Source organism: Schistocerca cancellata, chromosome 2, assembly GCF_023864275.1.
Source record: "Schistocerca cancellata isolate TAMUIC-IGC-003103 chromosome 2, iqSchCanc2.1, whole genome shotgun sequence".
NCBI lineage: Eukaryota > Metazoa > Arthropoda > Insecta > Orthoptera > Acrididae > Schistocerca > Schistocerca cancellata.
Genome location: NC_064627.1, coordinates 589,287,477 through 589,312,113, shown reverse-complemented (window position 1 = coordinate 589,312,113; position 24,637 = coordinate 589,287,477). Strand labels below are relative to the sequence as shown.

The 24,637-nt window shown below is 40.5% G+C and overlaps 1 protein-coding gene across 2 annotated transcripts in view; it reads right to left on the bottom strand.

Annotated features, from left to right (window-relative positions):
- The window catches only part of LOC126162218 (protein regulator of cytokinesis 1-like), a 237,256-nt gene extending 215,294 nt beyond the window's left edge, over positions 1-21,962 (bottom strand). For both annotated transcript variants that reach the window (XM_049918565.1, XM_049918566.1), the window contains exon 1: positions 21,826-21,962. In XM_049918565.1, the coding sequence (XP_049774522.1) occupies positions 21,826-21,848 (23 nt within the window). In that variant the 5' untranslated portion in view covers positions 21,849-21,962. The remainder of the gene's footprint in view (positions 1-21,825) is intronic.
- Between the last annotated feature and the right edge of the window lie 2,675 nt (positions 21,963-24,637).

Below are 24,637 nucleotides of genomic sequence, written 5' to 3'. Positions count from 1 at the left end.
AAACCATGAAAATACCCTGCATTATGCCACACACAAAGAGACCCGGCCTATGAATGGATTGGTGAGACTGATCCGATCGGCAGACCAAATCCATTACAGATACCTGCAGAAATGGCCTCCGGTTTTGGCCCGTCCTGGAAATACACTCGTGTGGCCAACTATTCAAGAGCTACAGATAGCATGCTGATGAAATGAGGCCATGGTGATCAATCCATGCAACAGATGATGTGTTCAAATACTTTGGGAATCAATAATAATGAGAATAGGTAGCAGCTCACTGTAAAGATGATTGCTGAGCCCTGGAGAGGCATGTAGAAAAGACAATCACACTCACAACTAAATTTTCAGCCACAGTTTTTGTCAGAAAACGGGAGCACACACACATTCACACAATAATTCACACACACTCACACACACACATATGACCGCCATTTTGGCTGCTGTGTCTACAGTCCCTGAGGATCAGATCCAGATAAACCACTCCTCATGCCTCCTTGCCTCTCATTGGTGACTGCTAGGCTAGTGGCAAGAAGTGGTGGCAGCACCGACTGCAAGCTGAAGGGAGTGGTAGGAAGGAGAGAAGTAGTAGTAATGAGGGAACAGGGAAGCAGTGCAAATGCTCAGCTGCACCCAGTCAGTGACGATGTATGGCACCTCAGTAAACAAACCATTTCACCAACTGAGATACAAACGAAATTTTTCCAGTGGTTTTTTTTCTAATTTCCCTGAGAAGTTTGAAATTCCCTGATTTCCAGAACCTGTGGCAATCCTGAGCATTTAAGGAACAGAATGTGGGACTGGGTTTTAGGCAGGTAAAGGGATACTTTTCAGAGCTGGTGAAAAGATAGAACAAGGGTCCACTGTGGCAGGGATGGCACTGGGTAAATGTGAAATGATAGGAAATGAACAAATGAAGGTATTGGGTGGTTGTAAGCAGAGCTAGATAACAAGAAGAGACCATTGCTGGGAGACAGTGGACGACACGTTGCCAATCAGTCTCTACCACTGTTCCCTCAACTCTGGTGGAACCCACCCAGGAGTTGAAGTACACCTACACTAAGCTAATTAATATAGCTTTTGAAGTGTCCAATGACAACACTGTTCATAACATCTGGGACTTCAAAGGATTTGCAATCGAGATTGATCGAGAAAGATTAACGAATGGAAGAGCGTCTTTTACATGCCTGAAGACCAGGACCAATAGCTATTTTTTTCTATTTCTGATAAAAAATATTGTGATACTAGTTGTATTTTGAGTGCTGAATTGAAAACTGTTTTTGGTTTTTTTCTGTCAGGGATAGTTTATGAGTAATCGCAATTTTATTTCTCTTTTCAGTTTCTGATATAGTGCAACAACCGTGAGGTGAAATTCAACAAACAAATGCACATCTTTATGATGTTATAAGTTCATCACATTAATGGACGGTGGGATCTAACATATAACACAGTAACCTTTGTGTATACACTTTGAAGCATTTATTTGACATGAGAAATTACAGAAAATTGACAAACAGTGAGCCACTGCCTTGTAATGCACAACACTTTTTTCTCTTGTATTGTGAATCTTTCTTCTCTCGAATGATATTCCAGCAATAATCTGCTAACATAGAAGGTACCCACTTCCCTTCACAGCGCCTTTCTATGGTAGAAACGTCTTTATGGAATCTTTCCCCATGTTCATCCGATACGTCACTACAACTCTCTATGAAGTAGTCCAGATGAGAATCCATCATATGTACCTTCAAAGACATATTGCACCCCAAATCCTGATTTTCTTTGATCATATCCTTCACCATTGCTTTGTAGTTAGTAGCTCTTCTTCTTCCGAGGAAGTTTTCTGACACCATCTTGAAACAGTCGCATGCAGTTTTTTCTTTATCAGTTAAACATGCTTCAAAATTTGCACCTTTCTGCAGCTCCCTGAGTTGTGGGCCCACAAATACACCTTCCTTTATTTTTGCAGCTGAAAGACGGGGGAATTTGGTAGCTAGATATGCAAACCCACAGCCTGTTGGATCCATGGCCTTCACGAATTGTTTCATCAGGCCAAGTTTGATGTGAAGCGGTGGAAGTAGTATATATTCAGGAGCTACCAGACTTTCACGTTGTACATTCTTTTCGCCAACTTTCTATCTTCGCCTAAGCCATTTCTTTTTTACGTAGTGAGAATTTCGGTCTCGACTATCCCACTCGCAAAGAAAACAAAAATGGTTCGAATGACTCTGAGCACTAAGGGACTTAACATCTGAGGTCATCAGTCCCCTAGAACTTAGAACTACTTAAACCTAAAGACATCACACACATCCATGCCCGAGGCAGGATTCGAACCTGCGACCGTAGCGGTCGCGTGGTTCCAGACTGAAGCGCCTAGAACCGCTCGGCCACACCGGCCGGCGCAAAGAAAACAGGCGTACTTTTTGTAGCCTTGTTGCATTCCCAGTACCATAGCAATTACCTTGAAATCTGCACATATTTTCCATTTGTCTTCATTGTATTTTAATGAATTTAGCATCCTTTGTACGAATTCGTAATTAAAGCTACTGGAACAGAGGGTATTTTATTTCCGTTATGGAGCGAAACACCCTTCAGACTTGTTTTCGATGCATGTTTGAAAAGTCTCCACTCCTGTGAAATGTAAGTGAAGTTCAGCATTTTCATCAGGCCAGCAACGTCATTGCAAAATGTCAGTGCTTCGTCAGTTGAAAAATAAGAAATAAAGGCATGTTCTCTGTGCCTGAACACACTGATTCTAGTACTTTGGTGCAGCAGATTACACTCTTGTAATCTTGAACCAAGCAGCTGCACCTTTTGTTTACTTAGTCCTAGATCACGTACTATATCATTTAAATCTGCCTGTGTTAACAAATGTGGCGATGACTCACTTGTGCAGTGATATAAAGAATCATCATCTGTGTTTTCTTCAGTACTACTTATTTCACTGTCACTCGGAATTTGACCTCGAGCTCTTGAAGGTACTGGAAGGTTGTCGGAATGCTGCACTGGCATTCTCACTGAAGGCAGATCTGGGTAAACAATGTGCCTCTTTGACTTTTTGGTTGTAAAACCCTGAATTTTTGTTAGACAGAAATAGCAATCAGTAACATGGTCCTTAGGCTCCCTCCACACCATGGGAACAGCAAACAACGCCACATTCTCTTTACCTTTCCATCACTGAATTAGTTAGCAGTAAGATGTAGCACAACAGAAATGTGGTGCCCATTCTTTATCTTGGTCTCCTACCTCTACTCCAAAGTAATGTTTGTATGCTTTCTTTATGACTGAAGAAATGTTCTTCCTATTTCTGGCAAAAGTGAACCTCCACGACGACGTGGCATTTGTGCAAATTTAAAAATACCACTTTGGTAATACACCTGTATTAAATTAATAGAAGGGAACTTTAGGAACGTTGATGTGTAAAAACAAGCAGTCATTTTACCTTCAGCACCAGGCTCAATCAGTTTACACACAGGAACTAAAAAATTCAACCGTGCTCGGAAATATGACAGACAATTACTTGTCAGCCAAAACACCCACTCGTTAAGACTGACACAAATTGCGGCTAACACCACTGTTGTAAACTCGATGCACCTGCCCCTAGGAGGCGTGAAGCTTTACTGCCGAGGCAGCGGCCGGCTATCGCCATTCGAGTTAATGAGATGTTTCAGGTGGTCTTAATGACATAGGTGTAGCGGGGGATAACCTAATGATGTCTGATTCTTCCCACCTGCTGTTGCACAAGAAATTATCACGTTCTATCACTATTGGATGCGGCAACATACCCGTATTTCTCTATAACGTCTCTGTGTTTGCCATGAATTGTGACTATACATATATATGCATATTACATAAAAAGTATCCCTGACAACGATATTTTGTTTACATATTTGAATTTCCCACGGTAAAATGGTCTAGAACCACATACTTTAATGTCAGAAATAGAACCCATGTCGAACAGTGTAGTCAGCCTCTCTCAGAAATCCACTAAGTGCTACTAACAGTTTTCGTAATACTGAAAGGTGTTTTGCTACAGTGGAGAAGACTATTGTGAAATAATGACCTGAGCTGTGCATACAACATTTTAATATTGAGTATATTATAACCAAGAATGTAGAACTGATTCCCATGGAAGAATCCGCGTGTTCACTACTACAAGAGATGACAGGTGGTTGGTTTAAAAATACAAGAGAAAGGAACAACCAAAAGAATGACAGAAGGACAACCAACACTAGTATAGACAAAAAAAAAGTTCGGCAATCGCGTTTCCGTCGGTAGATAACACACCATTTATGTTAACACCGGGAACACCTGTTGGGGTCTGGTACCCGAAAAGATGTTTGTTCTTTGCCCAGACTTTGGAAGGTGACGTATGGCACCCAATGGTTGAGACACATCTCACCCAACACTCCTGCTTCCGTCATTTGATAAGTTGGCAAACACGAGCACGGAACCATTTAAATGCTAAGAGGTGCTCCAGGGAAGGGTGCCACTTACGCCGCTGTAGAGCTCGCCGACACTCCTTAATTGCTTCAGCGACTTCCGGCAACCATCAAAGGGACTGTCTTTCACTGGGGGCACCCTAAAGAGCGAGGGCTCATGTTTTATGCCACAGAAATGATTGTTGTAGTCACCTGCTCAATCATCACATTGATGTTCCCGTGTGGGGGAGATTCAACAATGACAGCAGAGGTGAAAGTTTCCCAGTCTGCCTTGTTTAAAGTCCATCTGGGCAGGTGTCTGTGGGCTTGATGCCAGGGCAGTGACAGGAAGATGGGAAAGTGGTCACTACCACACAGGTCATCATGTGCTCTCCAGTGAATAGATAGGAGAAGTCCTGGGCTGCAAATTGATAAATCAATGGCCAAGTAACTACCTCGAGCCACAGTGAAATTTGTGGCGGCCTCAGTATTTAAGAGGTAGAGATCGAATTGAGACAGTAAAGTTTAGACATCTCTGCCTTGGCCAGTAGGCACGGTGCCATACCACAAGGGGTTACAGTGTGTAAAATTTTAGATGGCAGACCTCTCCCTAGTCCTGAATCGGCAGAAGTCGGTAAACGTCGGGAGGCTTCGGCAGGCATGCAGTTTCGACTGCTGCCAACATTACGTAGATGACTGTGTTGTACAAGGTAGCCATTGTCGTCTGCTTCGTTATTGTTTTGCACTGTGCTGTTCTGCATGTTTTTATTGTGGAGTTGTGCTAAACATTATCAAAATGAGTGAAGAGGCAGTTGCTGGCCCATCTCGGGAGCCGACAACAACCCCTACTGGTAGGCCTACGTTTAGAAGGAAACCAGTATTACGCAGTGATGCTCGCAAAATTATATTGCGTGTGATTGAATGCTGCGAAAGGGAAAGGGAGCAGAAAAAATTGCTTCACCCCATTTACAAATCTTCAGTGAGAGCTGCTACATACACAGGACAAAGCATGCGTAACATTGGAAGATTCAAACAGTTTTCCAATAATCATCCTGGCGTATCACCACAAACGCCTGGCAAGAATAGGTGAGTTTCCATTTCAGATATTTTGTTCACGATCACTTTGAAGGAGCCCCCTATTTCGTCCGAATTACCTTATATTTCATTTTTCCTTGCTACTGTATTGCTCTGTATGGAAACACCACTGGTTACTGTATTATTTCGAAACACATTCATATTACTGTACTTTGCAATCGGATGAATGGTTTGTGAGAGCATAGTAGACAAACATATATATATATATATATATATATATATATATATATATATATATATATATATATATATATATATATATACACACACACACACACACACACACATCTAAAAAGAAAGATGATGAGACTCACCAAACAAAAGCGCTGGCAGGTCGACAGACACAAAAACAAACACAAACATACACACAAAATTCAAGCTTTCGCAACCAACGGTTGCTTCATCAGGAAAGAGGGAAGGAGAGGGAAAGACGAAAGGATTCGGGCTCCAAGGGAGAGGGCAAGGAGTCATTCCAATCCCGGGAACGGAAAGACCCACCTTAGGGGGAAAAAGGACAGGCATACACTCGCGCGCGCGCGCGCGCACGCACACACACACACACACACACACACACACACACACACACACACACACACACACACACGTCTGCTTGTGTCTGTGTGTGTGCGGAGTGAATGAGGGACACAATGCACCATGTAAGGTGCCCTTCCCCAATTGGCTCACCCTTCAGGACAATTTTGAAAAATGGAGGTCAAACCTTACAGGGGACCATCACAAAGGCCGAAATGTGAGAGACTCCATTTAGTCGCCTCTTACGACAGGCAGGAATACCTCAGGCTTCTTCTAACCCCTGGACCCAAGCGGGAGATGACAGGTGGTTTATGAGATTAAGTTTAATGTGCTTTGCAGTCACTCCAGATATTACTCAGTGCTTTCTGCAGCTCATTCAACACATTGATGGTAGAAGCCTTACCAGTTTCTCCTAGTATAAGATCAACACTACTAAAGTTGAGAAAGAAATCAACACAACGTGAAGGACAATGTATCAACTGGCGTGGGATGCTTAGTACTACAATTATTGGTCCTTATTTCATCAATGGTAGTCTAGACGTAGCGTATGCCAACTTCCTCAGAGGAATTCTTCCTACTCTTCTGGATGAAGTGCCGCTAAGAACAAGAATGCCTATGTGGTATCAACACTAATGCCTTGCATGCACATCGTGTTTTGAAATGAAGGTATCCTGCACGGGCTCAATGTTGTGTTATGTAATTAATAACGTTTTGTTTCAGTGAATGGTACACTGTGATACATTTCTGGATAGGTCTTTAGGAGAGGAAATGAATTGCCAAATAAAAAATACAGGGTTCCAGTTAAAAATGTCATACCGCTGTTCATACCTTTGTAAAAAAACAAAGTTACAACACAGGCAATCATGCTGATTGATGACCCCTGACGGCTAAAGGACATTTGCTTGAAACATTTTGTAATTTGTATCTGGACAAACAGTTATTTAGGGAGGTCAAGATAAATGTGACACCCTGTATATGGATGGCCTTAGTGCAGGAACTGGAACATAAGGCAGCCTGGTCTCTCAATATTATAAGTTGTCTTCACTAAAAATGCAAACACAATGGCCACTGTATAAGTGTGTCACTAATTTGAGACAGTTATTTCTAACCTGGAAGGCAGCAGGGGGAGTATACAAACAAACATCATTGTACTTTGAGAGTTGTGGAATTCTGAAGATAATAGATTTTCAGTGAGTCAGCAACAACTACCTCGAAACAAAAATAGATCAATATGTAATATTTTAACAACAGAAATTTGTTTATTACAAGCCACCAGAGGCCTCTACAAACCTACGAGATTAATGTAACCAATACCTATGGTAGGAAAAATTATATTTCAAGACACTTGGCTGCTTGGACTAGGCAGGGACAGAACTCTTGCCTCAGAGTATAGATGTCAGATGGAACACCTGGATGTTAACCTTGTCTGAGCCATCTAACATTATTATTCTGAAGTGGATCCAAGCAACAGAGGGTGAGAGTCCTCATATTCATGTTTTCTGTGAAGCCTCAGAGTGAGCATTTGGTGCTGCCTTATACATAACTTTTACATATAACTGTCCCTATAACTAGTTTGTACAAAGAGCCGATAAACACCTGTAAAGAGAATTAACATGGGAGAGACAGCTATACTACTATTGCAAGATCACTACTTCCGAGCTCTGAAGATCAACATTCTGCACCGATTCAGTCCTAGCCCTCTGTCAGATTGAGAGTGATCCCACAATTTGGAAAATGTTTGTGTGCAACAACATTACAGAAATCCCATCATCCACCTCTGCATTTTGGTGGAACCACTATCCATGTGAAGACAACCTGGCTGATTCATACCTCAGACATTGGTGTAATGGACTGCCACGGCTACTACAAAGATCCTAAGCTCTGCCCCAATAGTTATCCCACATTAAGGGCACCTATATTCTTTCAATAGCTACTCTGACCACCTCAAGATTTCCCAATTTAGGCTCCACAGCCTCCAAGAGACACAAGTAGGTTAACTTTGTGCTGACAACTGTAGTGCACCACTGTTTATATTATGCACTTCAGAAGGAAACTCATTCAGAAGGAAGATACACAGAGTTCACTACAGGAGAGACAGCATACGCCGATTACTATTCGATTAAGATCACGAAGAAAGAAAGGTGCTTCCACAAAATCAAAACTTTAATCAAAGACCTACCACCACCCAGCACATCAAAGATCGAGTGTTTAAACCCCTATTTTGATTGTTTATTATACACTGAAGTGCCAAAGAAACTGGCATAGGCATGTGTATTCAAATACCGAGAGATGCAAACAGGCAGAACATGGTGCAATGCCTATACGAGACAAGTGTCTGGTGCAGTTGTTGGATCAGTTACTGCCACCACAATGGAAGGTTATCAAGAGTTGATTGAGTATGAATGTGGTGTTATAGTAGACGCATGAGTGATGGGATACAGCATCACTGAGATAACGATGAAGTGGGTCCCATATGACCATTTCACGAGTGTAATGTGAATATCAGGAATCTGGTGAAACATCAAATCGTCAACATCGCTGCGGCCGGAAAAAGATTCTGCAAGAACGGGACCAACGACGACTGAAGAGAATTGTTCAGCGTAACAGAAGTGGAACCCTTCCACAAATTGCAGCAGATTTCAATGCTGGCCATCAACACATGTCAGCATGCGAACCATTCAACGAAACATCATCGATATGGGCTTTCGGAGCCAAAGGCTCACTCGTGTACCCTTGATGACTGCACGACACAAAGCTTTACAACTCGCCTGGGCCCATCAACACCGACATTGGACTGTTGATGACTGGAAACATGTTGCCTGGTCGGACAAAGTCTCATTTCAAATTGTACTGAGCTGATGGATGTTTAGAGGTATGGAGACAACCTCATGGATCCATGGACCTTGCATGTCAGCAGGGGACTGTCCAAGCCGGTACAAGCTTTGTAATGGTGGGGGCGTGTGCAGGTGGAGTGATATGGCACCCCTGATACATCTAGATACGACACTGACAGATGACATTTACATAAGCATCCTGTCTGATCACCTGCATCCATTCATGTCCATTGTACACTGCGAAGGACTTGGCCAATTCCAGCAGAACAACGCGACATCCAAATGTCCAGAATTGCTAGAGCGGCTCCAGGAACACTCTTTTCAATACAAACACTTCCACTGGCCACCAAACTCCTCAGACATTAACATTATTGAGCATATCTGGGATGCCTTGCAACGTACTGTTCAGAAGAGATCTCCACTCCCTCGTACTCTTACAGATTTACAGACAGCTCTGCGGAACTCGTGGTGTCAATTCCTTCCGGTGCTACTTCAGACACTAGTCAAGTCCATGCCATGTTGTGCTGCGGCACTTCTGCATGCTTGCGGTGGCCATACTCAACATTAGGCAGGTATACCAGTTTCATTGGCTCTTCTGTGTATTTGGGAGGCCAACTGCAAGAAAACAATGTGTCTAACGAATATCACCACTCCCTTCTTCTACATGGGAACCATCAATTCAGTGTTACATCATCATTTCCCAGTAAAACTGTACAAAGCACTGTGGGCCTACAGATAGAAGCAACATTACTAGCTGATAGAGAGAAGACTCTCAAAGTGTTTGAAGTTTACAGAATAGAGTTTACTAGACCCCTAAAACCAAATACATACAGTACTAAAAACAAGTGTTAGCTTATTCACTGCATTGTAACTAGAGCTATCCATCTGGAACCAACCACCAATTCAACAACAGTTATCAGTTCTTGAAAGCTTTATATGTCAGCACAGCATTCCACATAATATTTACTATTTGAGGCTGACTGCACAACAATTCTGTGGTGTCACCGCCAGACACCACACTTGCTAGGTGGTAGCCTTTAAATCGGCCGCGGTTTGTTAGTATACGTCGGACCCGCGTGTCACCACTATCAGTGATTGCAGACCGAGCGCCGCCACACGGCAGGTCTGGAGAGACTTCCTAGCACTCGCCCCAGTTGTACAGCCGACTTTGCTAGCGATGGTTCACTGACAAAATACGCTCTCATTTGCCGAGACGATAGTTAGCATAGCCTTCAGCTACGTCATTTGCTACGACCTAGCAAGGCGCCATTACCAGTTACTATTGATGCTGTAAAACATGTACCGTCAAGAGCGATGTTCACCATTTATGGATTAAAGTTAAGTATTCCAGCAGCTACGTACGTTTTTTGCTAAAGTCTAATTTCCTTGTCCTGTTCCAGACCTCACGCCAGCCTGCGTGAGCTCAAACGCGTGCCTTTCGACTTCCTCTAGTAGACCGGGTTGGCTCTCTTGCCAACCCACAACTAATTCTACTGCCACCATTGTACATTTTCGGCAAGGACCGCAAAGATAAGACAAATCAGGTTTCATACAAAGGCATATAGATGACAGTTTTTCCCTTGGTCCATTTGCAAGTGAAACAGGGATGGAAATCGCTAGTAGCACGCACCATATAGTGGCTGCAAAGTGTGTACGTAGATGTAGAATATTGAATGTCTACTGGTGAACACCGTCTATTACAACACATTATTATTACTATTATTATTATTATTATTCTCCTCCATTATCAAAGTCCACTGCAAACCACGAAGTTAGGTATGGATCCACTATTCAAGACAATTTACATGAGAAAATCAAAGTATAATTGAGAGAAGTAATTCTGATGCAAAATCTGAACTACACAAGAGGTATTTTTTTCTAACTGATAACTTTCTGAATCAACTGTCTTACATTTTTTCATTATAACCAGCAGAGTCCATTACATATGAAGTGGCGTAAGAATGAACATTTCTTAAACCACATAAACCATAATCCATAATTCGTGTGAGTGTGTGTGTAGGGAAGACACATTTTTCATATCTCCTCCTAAGCCACTGGAGCAATTTCAACCAAACTCAGTACACATATCCTTTACTGGCAGGCAACAATCACTGTGAGGATAAGAACCACCTACCGAACATAGTTTACCAGATAAATAATGAGATATGTGAAAAATTGCTGCATCAAGCATGACATTAAAATGTAATACTTCTGTGCTTCTAACTCAATTGCAATAAATTTCGAAGACAGCATCCACATATGCTGCTACATGCACCAACAAAAGTTTATCATGGTACCATACATAGTTCAGGAGAAATGACATCAAACCCTGAGATGTGTGAAAAACTGCTGAGTATGCACAATGTTTAAATGTATTAATACTTTTCTACTAACTATTCTCAATACATTCTGCAGACACTATCAACATATGCCGCTGAATGTACTTACAAGGAAAAATCATTGTACAACACACAGTTCCAGAGATACGACATCAGACATCAAGATGTGTGAAAAATTGCCACATCTTGGACGAAGTTTTAAAACCTGTATTCTTGACTACTAAGTCACTTCTACGGTCGAGTCAAATTAAGGAAATCCCCGACCCCTAGCAGCACCTTTGGCAGCTTTCACTGCAAAGTGCAAATGGCTGTAAACAAAAACGATAGCCATCCATATAGCTACAAAGACATGCTGCCATAGAGACGTTTACAATATGGCATTTTAGACATGCAAAGCATCTGCGCTCAGCATAGAGAAACTGTTTGGCATCATGTTTCTTAATTTGGATACTGTACCATATTTATATGTACAACTGCTTCATAACTTTGTGTTTTCACAAATACATGGAAATGAAAATTTTTCAATACTTCACTACAAACAGAATTCATTTTTGTTTTTGTTTTAATAGAAAATTGGCAAAATGAATAACCAAGCAATGTGGGGTTTGTCTGTTGTTGTTGTTGTAGTCTTCAGTCCTGAGACTGGTTTGATGCAGCTCTCCATGCTACCCTATCCTGTGCAAGCTTCATCATCTCCCTGTAACTACTGCAACCTACATCGTTCTGAATCTGCTTAGTGTATTCATCTCTTGGTCTCCCTCTACGATTTTTACCCTCCACGCTGCCCTCCAATGCTAAATTTGTGATCCCTTGATGCCTCAGAACATGTCCTACCAACCGGTCCCTTCTTCTAGTCAAATTGTGCCACAAACTCCTCTTCTCCCCAATTCTATTCAGTACCTCCACATTAGTTATGTGATCTACCCATCGAATCTTCAGCATTCTTCTGTAGCACCACATTTCAAAAGCTTCTATTCTCTTCTTATCCAAACTATTTATCGTCCATGTTTCACTTCCATACATGGCTACACTCCATACAAATACTTTCAGAAACAACTTCCTGACACTTAAATCTATACTCGATGTTAACAAATTTCTCTTCTTCAGAAACGCTTTCCTTGCCATTGTCAGTCTACATTTTATATCCTCTCTACTTCGACCATTATCAGTTATTTTGCTCCCCAAATGGCAAAATTCCTTTACTACTTTAAGTCTCTCATTTCCTAATCTACTTCCCTCAGCATCACCCGACTTAATTCAACTACATTCCATTATCTTTGTTTTGCTTTTGTTGATGTTCATCTTATATCCTCCTTTCAAGACACTATCCATTCCGTTCAACTGCTCTTCCAAGTCCTTTGCTGTCTCTGACAGAATTACAATGTCAGTGGCGAACCTCAAAGTTTTTATTTCTTCTCCATGGATTTTAATACCTACTCCGAATTTTTCTTTTCTTTCCTTTACTGCTTGCTCAATATACAGATTGAATAACATCAGGGAGAGGCTACAACCCTGACTCACTCCCTTCCCAACCACTGCATCCCTTTCTTGCCCCTTGACTCTTATAACTGCCATCTGGTTTCTGTGCAAATTGTAAATAGCCTTTCACTCCCTGTATTTTCCCCGTGCCACCTTCAGAATTTGAAAGAGAGAATTCCAGTCAACATTGTCAAAGGCTTTCTGTAAGTCTACAAATGCTAGAAACGTAGGTTTGCCTTGCCTTAATCTTTCTTCTAAGATAACTCGTAAGGTGAGTATTGCCTCACATGTTCCAACATTTCTACGGAATCCAAACTGATCTTCCCCAAGGTCAGCTTCTACCAGTTTTTCCATTCGTCTGTAAAGAATTCGCGTTAGTATTTTGCAGCTGTGACTTATGAAACTGATAGTTCGGTAATTTTCACATCTGTCAACACCTGCTTTCTTTGGGATTGGAATTATTGTATTCTTCTTGAAGTCTGAGGGTATTTCGCCTGTCTCATATATCTTGCTCACCATATGGTAGAGTTTAGTCATGACTGGCTCTCCCAAGGCCGTCAGTAGTTCTAATGGAATGTTGTCTACTCCCGGGGCCTTGTTTCGACTCAGGTCTTTCAGTAGACTAAAATGAACAACAAACCACAACTGGGCTTTGGTTTATGAAAAATACTACGAGCAGGCTATTTTGAAAAGTACCCGGAACTATTTGTGCTTAAGTGATGTGGATCCTCTTGTTGAGATGGATCTGTTCTGTTCTGAAAAATATGGTGAATTATATTCATGCAACTAAGGTAGATAATCAAAGTCTAGAATCTCTCAGTAGTTATGACAATTTGCAATGAAAATTGGAAGCCTCTTTGAACTTCAAATTCAATTAACTTGGGGGATAATTAATTTCTGGAAAAATAAAATGTGTTACTTTAAAGCTGGAGTATTGTACTAAAGAATAGTACAGGTCAAGACACTCAAATACATATATTACATCATACAACATCTACAGAGTAGCTGTGTATGAATATTTTCAAGTAATCAAACCATGGAAACTCCACGTAGGAACATCAGTGATGTAGGAAAAGATATATTGCTGCTTACTGTAAAAATGGCAGTTAAGTTGCAGACAGGTGCAACTAAAACACACTTACACATAAGCTTCCAGCCACGATCTTTGTCAGAAAAGGAGAAAAACACACAGTTCACTCACATCACTCCGGCAATGCCAATGGAATTCTGGCAGGAGCTGCCCGAGTTGATGGTCACGAGCTGCCTGAGTTGACAGTCACGTGTGCACAAGGCACGCTAGCTTGTGCGAATAAATGGTGTGTGTTTTTCTTTTTCTGATGAAGGCTGTGGCCGAAAACTTACGTGCATATGTTTTTTGATTGTACTTGTCTACAATTTAACGTGTCATCTTTATGGTAAGTAGCAATCTATCTTTTCCTACTTAATTTATTTTCAAGTAATGATACTTTGTAATTACCGTGCTCCCTAGCCAAACCAATTGTAATAATGGATTCAGAATAATCAGATGAATGATTTGAATAATACAGTTACATTGAGCTAGGCCTGGCAATGAAGCCAGAATTTTCATGTATGTACCACATACACTGTGCGAAAAAAATGTGTTCCATTTGGTCTGAATTTGTTGTTATATGCTTCTTGTGTTAAAGACTCCAACCAGTAGGCTAATAGGCTAACCCAGTGGACCTTAAGGTTTAGAAAATTCAATTTTGAGGTAGTTCATCGTCCATGAAAGTCTCATGATAATGTTAACAGATTAAGCCGCAAAGTAAGTGCATAGATTGCATTGGAGTAAGCACAGAAGAGTGGCATAGACTCACACTGCCAAACCCAATCGTCAGTGATATGCAAAACACAGAGTTCAGCTCTGACGACAGTGCTTTAGAAGTAAATGATGTGCCAGCCTGTTTATGCAACGAAATGTTGAGGCAAGGTCATGATTCCATCTTAGCTGGGCACAACAGAACAGCACATGAGAAGTCACAGACTGCCACCTTGCAGAAAATCATTAATGACCACAGAGGAAAAAATAATTTGAGCTCTACATGAAGAACTGCATCCCTTGTGCTCAAACAGCCATGCTGCGTCGACAGCAATTTCTGTTGCAAAGACTGGCTGAAGCAGAGAAAACTTTTCAATTAATTAGCCTAGATGTGCTTGGCTTTTTTACACAAAAATCACGAGGAAAGGAGGTGAGACAGTTGGCCACACTTTTGTCAATTGTTGGTTACTGAAATTTGGCACACCAGAAGCAATAAAAACAGACCAAAATACAAACTTTATGTCCGAATTGTTTAAGCAGCTATGTTGACTACTGTGGGTTAACAAGTTATCAACCAACATTCTTCACCTACATCATTTGCACGAAAAGTGCAAAGGACACTGAGAAAAATGCTAATGTTATTATGTGAATAGTAGCCCCAATAATTGGGACACCTTATTAGAGTGTGTCTTAAGCATGTACAATTCGAAAGGCTGTGAAAACATGACTCTTTCACCCTACGAGGATGTTTTTGGTGTGAAAATAGCCTCACCAGCAGAGGATGTATCTTCAGTTTCGGACTTCTAGAAAAAGAGTAAAAGGGATACAGTGTCAAGTGGAAAAAAAAGAATGTGAAGACTCTAGAAAGACAAGAAAAAACTCAATAAAAAAGTGAAATTACACAAGTATCACATTGGGTACTGCGTTATGATATCTAATTCCCATGTTCTGAAGGGGAAAACAAAGAAGTTCATTCAGCAGTACCAAAGACTCTCAGGTAGCTGAAATAACATCCCCAGTTAATGTTAAAATACTATTCCCAACCCAAACAATTGTCCATATGAGTAGAATCCACCTGTTTCTAGGTGAACCAGAAGCACTGGCTCAATTGCCAGCAGCTTCTTCTGAAGAGGGAAGGGAATTGGGAAAGAAAGAAGAAAGAAAAGTAAATTGTTCCAATACATCCATACATGTTAAGACCACAAGTTGTTCTCACGAGTTGAATATTTGTAATTACTTATTAAGTATTGGATATTGTGATTATATTTATGTTGTGTTATTTCTATGAAAAAGGATCACAGTGAACATGTGCCTATATGTAGTAAGTTACAGAATTATTAATAGAACATTAGCAAGTGTGATCAAAATCAATTGTTTTATATATTGTTTATATAGAAGTATTAGTAGATAAGTAGACAGAAAGAAGTGAGTTGGTAATAAGTGAGAATGAATGAGTACATGTGTGACACATATTGGCCTGTACTTTAAAGTTGGAGATTCTTTATAACTGATGTTTTCTACATCAATTCAGCCATTTAATATGGTGAATGATTTGAGAAAGTACTACTCTCCAACAAGGAGTCACTGCAGCTCCAAGCTTTGCCCCACAAATCGAATATAATCTATGTCTGAGTAATGCAAGTATATTCCATTTCACTACAAAGAGACTGTGACCAACTAAACCAACGACCCGTTATTAGTAAAGGCAATTTGTGCATTACGTAGGGTCACACTGGCTGTACTAAGTACCAAAACCGACAGCAGGCAGTGTCTCCTGCTACAGTCGAGGATATTCAGCAAACCCAGCATAGAGCTACAGGGTCAGGGACCGCAAATGAATGGGACAAAATGCAACATTTCCAGTCCCACACTCCGGTTACCTGCCACCACTGCCAGAACCACAACTCTAGAAACAAGCTACTCGTTAATTTACCTGCCCAACTTCCGTTTCAAAATTAATAGCATCATCTACTCATTAGATGAATTTTTGGATATAGTAAGTGGGCAATTTCCCCACCCCCAATTTAAAAAAAAAAAAAAAATTAAGTGTCATGTAATATTTTGTATAATGTAATATCTTGGGTAGACATCTTTTATTAACCTGACATGTTCCACATCATTAGGAAGCGTCATATTCATGATCTATGGAACAAGTACTAATCTAATCTAATTAGGAACTATTATAGATAAGCACTTGTCACGGGAAGAGCACACACACATACTGTGTAAAAAGAAACATGCCAGTTTTCCTCATAAGCAAAATGACAAAAGTTTTAGATGATGAAGTTCTCCAGGACACTACTATGGACATGGGTTCCCACATTTCCCGTACAAAATTCGTATATGGGGAAATGCACAAGGTATCTATTTAAAAATAATATTTAAAATTCAGAAAACGGCAGTGACATGCAGCCTACAGCCAAAATACCACTCATACAAACTTGTAGACAAGCTTTTGAGCACCATAATATTATGACAGTGTAAGTGATAAACACCACCTAAATACAGACTTACATGGCCACACAACAAGAGGAAAGGAAAATTATACACAAGACAGTGAAATCTCATACACAATGAGTGTTCCCAATGAAGCACACAAAATGTTTTACAACAAGCTATTAAAATCAATCAAGGAAGTAAAGGTAATAAATTTCATCTTTTAACAATGTATCTTACAGATAAATGTGTATATAGTTTAAGGGAGAATTAAATATCAAATTAAATAAATATGTAATAACCTCACATTTCCCAATAAAATGTAATCCTTGTTTCTTTATTGTATGCACATTTATTGTGCATATAAAACTGTAGCCTACACTATCAGCTGAAAATTTTAAGCTACAGTCCATGGGCAAAGTATAAATAAATAAATGTACAATGTTTCCAAAGATTTCACATTCATGTCACAGCCAGTTTCAAACAGTATTAAACTGAATGACTACATTCACTTTTCACGGCTCAAGGAAAGTATACATCACCCCTGAATTTCACTGTATATCAATGCAAATAAAAGTGCATTTTTGAGAATTTTTGGAAGCTACCTTTGTCCTTAATCTATGAGCAATCAGGGTTAGTGTTTTAGTTACTTAGCAGATTTTCCAACTAATGTTTCGTGTTATATACAGTTTTCCCTTAAAGAGTGGCAGCTCTAAATATTATCTGCATTTATCGTACATTAACTCTATTTACGAGTTTGCTAACAACTATAATTAATATCAAAATGTTTTAGGAAACTAGTAATTTCTACAACAGGTTTTTGTGTCGCATTAGTAGAAATCTCGTTTTGTTTAACTGCTTCAGTTCTTATATGGAATTAGCAACTTTTTAGCACCACAGATTAAAAGATAATCAGCAGGTGTAATTTAAAGCCCGAGTTACCTCAAGTACTATCCTCTTCTGTGGATTCTGTCTCCTCTGCAGAAAGTACAGGGTCTTTCATTGCCTATCCACTTGACTGTGAGTGGCACATCAGTGATCTAGATGTCCTGTACAGGGTGGATGGGGACCAAGCTATTGTGCCAATGTCCCTAACCGACAAGTTTGAGGCACTGTCTTTCACTGAAGCTGAGCCAGTGGGACTCACCTCACCTGTTTTGGGGAAAACTGTTTTGTCTGGTGTCAGGAGGAGGGTATGGTTCTATTAATTATCGGCATTTCAAATGTACAGTGAATGACAGTACTCAAAAGGAAAATCGTAGCAAGGCAGAGGAAAGGACACCAGGTGTATTCAGTGTGTATGCCTGGATGCCTCATTCAACATGCTGAAGAGGCTATTCCAGCAGCCATTGAGGGAACAGGGTGCAACCAACTGCAACTTGTAGCACAAATTGGAACAAATGCGGGTGTCATCTTGGCTCCGAAGTCATTCTTGAGTCATTTCAGCGACTGGCAGAGAAAGTTGAGAAGACCAGCCTTGCACATGGAGTGTCAACTAAGCTCACAATTTGCAACATTGTCCCCAGGACTGATCATGGCCCTTTGTTTCTGACTCAAGTGGAAGGACAGAAACAGAGATTTTGAAGGTTCTGTGACAAGCTAGGCTGTGACTTCCTGGACTTGCGCCATAGGGTTGAGAACTATAGGGTCCCCCTAAATAGGTCAGCTGTGCACTACACATCAGAGGTGCTACTCAGGTAGCTGACTGTATGTGGGGTGCACAGTTTTTTTACTATTATTTTTTATTTATACTTTCCATCCAATCCAGATAACAATGGCTGCAGGAAACCCAGAAGTATCAGTGTAAGACCAAAAGAAATGCCTCCCACAAGTGAGAGTATTAAAATCCCAATGGAAAACTGCCAAAGCATTTGTAACAAAGTGTCAGAGGGTGAAGCACTCATGAAAGGAAGTGAAGTTCACACAATATTAGGTGAAATTGATAGCAGTGATATTTTTGGGAAAAATTTAGATGTAGGCCTATTTTGAAGTGATAGGCTAATGAGAAATGGAGGTGGTGTATTTGTTGCAGTAGACAAGAAACTCAAATCCACCAAGAGAGAAATTGAAGCTGCATGTGACACTGTTTGGACAAGGGGTGGGCATAAAATTATAACTCGATCCTTCTATCGCCCACCAGACTCATCTCCTGACGTAGACAAAAGCTTCAGAGGCAACCTCAGTTCACTTGTACATAAGTTCCTCAGTCACTCTGTAATCATCAGTGGAAAATTTAACAATCCAACAATTGGGAAAATGACAACTTTGTTAGTGATGGATGTGATAAGAGATCCTGTGAAACTGATAGTTACGGGCCGTGTTCATGATGGAAGCATATTGGATCTCGTGGCAACAAATAGACCTGACCTCTTTGAGGACGTCCACATTGAAACTAGTATCAGTGACTAAGATGCGGTTGTGCCAACAATGATTAGCACAGTACAAAGGACAACTAAAGCAAACATAAAGATACATATGTTCAGTAAACTAGATAAAAAAATCTAGTAATGCTTATCTCAACGAGGAACTTCAAACTTTTTGCACAGGTCAGGAACATATGGAGAAACTCTGGCTCAAGTTTAAAAGAGCAGTTGATGACCCACTGGATAGATATGTACCAAGTAGAACAGTTCGTAACAGGAGGGTACCTCCATGGTATACAAACACTGTAATGCAACTTCCAAAGAAACAGATTACTGCATAATTGGTTTAAAACAAAGCATAGGGCTATATATATATACAGATGCTGAATGAAACGCATTTGGCAGTAAAGAGAGAAATGTGTGATACCTTCAATGACCAACATAGCAGAATATTGTCAAGTGATCTTTCACAGAACCCTAAGAAATTTTGGTGGCATTTAAAGACCTTTAGTGGTACGAAATTTAGTGTCCACTGAATGAGACAGGAACTGAAGTTGAGGATAGCAAAGCAAAAGCTGAAATACTGAATGTTCCTTTACAAAGAAAAACCCAGGAAAATTGCCCCAAGGTAATCCCTATACAACTGAAAGAAAGAAACGAAATAACTGTGTCAGTGGTGTTGAGACACAACTGAATTTCTTAAAGTTGAACAGAACTCCAGGTCCCGATAGAATCCCTGTCAGATTCTATGCCAAATTTGTGGCCGAGTTAGCCCCTCTTGTAACTATAATCTATCGTATATCCCTTGAACCAAAAAAAAAACATGCCCAGTTCTTGGAAAAAGGCACAGGCCACACCCATCTACATGAAGGGTAGTAGAAGTGATCCACAAAACTACCGCCCAGTATCCTTGACACTGATTTGTTATAGAACCTTAGAACATATTCTGAGACCAAACATAATGAGGTATCTTAAACAGAATGACCTGCTCAATACCAACGAGCACGGTTTTTGAAAGCATCAATCATGTAAAACCCAACTAGCACTTTTCTCACATAACATACTGAAAGCTTTGGATCAAGGCAACTATGTAGATGCAGTGTTTATTGATTTCCGAAATGCATCTGACTCAGTTCCACACCTACACTTATTGACAAAGTATGATCATTTAGGGTGCCAAGTGAAATTTGTGATTGGATTGAGAACTTTTTGGTAGGGAGCACACAGCATGTTATCTTGGACAGTGAGTTATTGTCAGATGAATTAACTTCACGTGTGCCCCAGGGAAGTGTGTTGGGACCCTTTCACCTTGCAGATAATATTAATAGTAAAATCAAGCTTTTTGCAGATGATGCAGTTATCTCTAATGAAGTACTATCTGAGAGAAGCTGCATAAATATACAGCCAGATCTTGGTAAGATTTCGACATGGTACAGAGATTGACAACTTGCTCGAAATGTTCAGAAATGCTAAACTGTGCACTTCACAAAACAAAAATTGTAGTAGTATCCTATGAATATAGTATCCATGAGTCACTGTTAGAATCGGTCAACTCATACAAATACCTAGGTGTAATACTTCATATGGATATGAAATGGAATGATCACATGGGTTCGGTCACGCGTAAAGAAGGTGGTAAGCTTTGGTTTATTTGTGGAATACTGCAGAAGTGCAATCAGTCTACTAAAGTGACTACTTACAAATCACTCATGCGACACATCATAGAATATTGCTCAAGTGTGTGGGGCCCTTACCAGATAGGACTAACTGGGGATATTAAACGTATACAGAGAAGGAAAGCACGAATGGTCACAGGTTTCTTTAATCCATGGGAGTGTGCCAGAGAGACACTGAAGGAATTGAAATGGCACTCTCTTGAAGACAGGTGTAAACTGTCCCAAAAAGGAAAGTTTCAAGAACTGGCTATAAATGATTACTCTAGAGGTATGCTACAACCCCCTGTGTGTCGCTCACACAGGGATCATGAGGAGAAGATTAGAATTATTACTGCACGCACAGAGGCATTCAACCAACCATTCTTCCCACGTTCCATACATGAATGGAACAGGAAGAAACCCTAGTAACTGGTGCAGTGGGACGCACCCTCTGTCATGCACCCCACAGTGGTTTGCAGACTACAAATGTAGATTCCTTAATCGTGCAAAATCCACACCTTAATTCAACACTTTAGACAGCTATAACGGCTAGATAACGCGCCGATAATAATAATCAAATCATTATAATACGCCACTCTGCAGCCTACTGGCAAATAAACGAATTTAAAATGAAGAACCACAGGCACTGATAGTATTTGACTGTTTGATACTTGCAATCCGCCTTTATTTAAAACAAAAACCTCAACTCCCAGGAAACTTCAGTTGCCTGCACAGCACAAAACAGTCATACGGAAACAATAACTCGCGAAGCATATTTGTCAATATTTGTAATAACATTCATTCAATCAGAATTAGACAATGTAGTAACATGTCTCCACGTATTTTTTTTTTTTTTTTTTTTTTTGAGGAATACAGATACAACACACTGCTTACTTACAAAGAATTAGTATCGTCCATCATAAAACATATAGTCTCAACCACTCAGTTATAAGAAAAACTCGATTCAATCAAAAAGGAGGCCGCCGACGCCAATTTCAAAATCAAATACCTGCCGCCACTCCCTATTGGTCAAATTTTAAGGAATAGTCGACATGTAGCTATGTCGATAATCGATATTCCAACATACAGACGGAGCGGATTGTGGCAGACTATTCAAGTATTCAATCATGGCCGTGCTGTACAATGGACATAGACAGTACCAAATTGCGCAAATTTCTTCCACAATGCAACGCTGTATTCGTGTTCGTTACGACTTTTACGACAAAAGTTGTAGGAAACTAGTAATTTTTATTACAGGTTTTTCTGTTGCCATAATACAAATCTCATTTTGTGTAGCTACTAAAGGTTCAACTGACGTCACGTTACGTCCCATCAAAACATATCGCAATGTATTTCAAACGGCGGCATCCAATCTGGCGTCACGCCACGTTGCGGCATATCAGGGGGTGGTATGAATAAAAAAGAGAACATCCTCCGGAGAAAATTCTCAGAGCAAAAGAACATTCTCTGAGAAAGTTCTCAATTTCGTCTTGAGAAGTTTCTCTGTTTGTGCCGTCTGCCGTGTCCAGCACAGTACGCACACACAATGTTACGTTTCATTTAACTCGCTCAACCAGGCAAACCATTCAGTGTACAAATATGGAACTGGCATCATTGTGTTCTGGAAGAATTGCACTACGTTTCGATTTTACTTTTATGTTAGACTGTGCGAGAACTCCCAGTTTTTAGTGGCGTAACTTAAGAGACGAAAATTTTGTCACGCAACAAAAAAGTTCAGCTTGGTTGAACTTCCTTGCCCCACATTCCTACCATCACTGCTTCCTGGGGGCAGTATCGCGAAACACGAGCATTCTGTCGCAGTTATCGTGCAGTAAATGCTGCTGTCCTCCATTTGACTTTATTGTGTTTTTGTTTTGTTTCTGAAAAAGGTGAAAACAATGATCGGCAGGTACACTGGCGAAGCTTCTAGAACTACAAGAACAGCAGCCTATGTTTGGCTTTCTGCAGCAGTGTGTGTGTGTGTGTGTGTGTGTGTGCAATATTTGAAAGCCATTGACATATCCCATGCAGAAATAAATTTAATATATGTCACCAAAAGAGCGAGTCGTGTAAACTTCGCAATTTGTGGGACCAAACATTCTATAAATTGTATATTATATGCAGGTATTAGCTCAAGAGTTTGATGTGACAGCTGTTAAATAAAAATTAGTTATTCGAAATGCTACCTCAACGAATACAATAAGATTTTAAAATTTTGGAGGAGTGGCGTGTCTGCAGATGATGCCAGATGTTGGTTAGTTTGCCACTGCAAACAGCATTTTTCATCAGAGTGTTATTTCTTTTATAAACGTGTTTGTTTCCTGTGCAAAATCTATTTTCGGATCCAGCATTTTGGTTTCGCCTTCCTTGTATTCAACTCTTGTCACAGCTCTAAGGCCATAGCCTTCACTATAAAATGTATACCCACCCATATGATTTTACTTGATGCCATATTGAAACCTGTGAAACTATGTAGAATTTGTGGCATCCTGAGTGACCATTACGATGCCACTACAGTAAGCCACAAAGTGTGGCGTCACATTAGACGTGTGTTTGTGAAGCTGTCTTTACAGACAGTTTACGAAAATGCATTTTCGTGTGATGTTACCAAAGTTTCGACATGAGGGAAACTTTTTTGCAATAAACCAGTTATAATTTTTCTGGTCCGCCTACTTATTTCTAACATAGCAAAATATAAGATTTATACTGTGAGAAAACATACTAATGAACATCTGGAATGTCAGTGACACATTAGTTTGGTGTATACTTAAGTCTTCTCGGAGACCGGTCTGAAAACTTGCGTCTGCTAAATAGCAATGTAAAAATGTTTTAATTTTCACTTCTGCTGAAAGACAGCCCCCTCTTCTTTCACAACTTTTCTGGAAGGAAGCTCGCCAGGCAAATAATGTTTCTATTGCTAAACCTGTATAAACGTCTACAGTTTCTCTCTTCAGTACCTCTTTTGGCTATGTAATACTTTTTTTTGCTTTCCAAGATACTTAAATTCTGCCATTACTACTGTTGTGAATTGGCAGGAGCCAATTCACGGAGTTTGGAGGAAGCCGAAAGGCACGCGTTTAAGCTCACTCAGACTGGCGTGAGGTCTGGAACAGGACAATTTAATTAATATAGCCAATAAGGTACGTTGCTGCTGGAATACTTAAATTTAATCCATAATTGGTGTACATCGCTCTTGACGGTGCATTAATAACAATCTCAATATAAACTGGTAATCGCGCCTTGCTAGGTCGTAGCAAATGACGTAGCTGAAGGATATGCTAACTATCGTCTCGGCAAATGAGAGCGTATTTGTCAGTGTAGCTTCGCTAGCAAAGTCGGCTGTACAACTGGGGCGAGTGCTAGGACGTCTCTCTAGGCCTGCCGTGTGGCGGCGCTCGGTCTGCAATCACTGACAGTGGCGACACGCGGGTCCGACGTATACTAGCGGACCGCGGCCGATTTAGAGGCTACCACCTAGCAAGTGTGGTGTCTGGCGATGACACCACAACTACCAAAAAGTTGGTAAAACGTAACCCCCATAAAACATACTCAGCTCAGAGTATACTACAGAGCTCATGTTAAAAAAGGTGGGATGTTCTCTGCTAGTGAGAACCTCCTCTAGTTTTATTCATCCGGAATCAGAGAGTGTTCTTTATTTTGAACAACTCCCATCCTTTTACTCAGGCTGAGAATGTTCTCAGGTGAAGTAT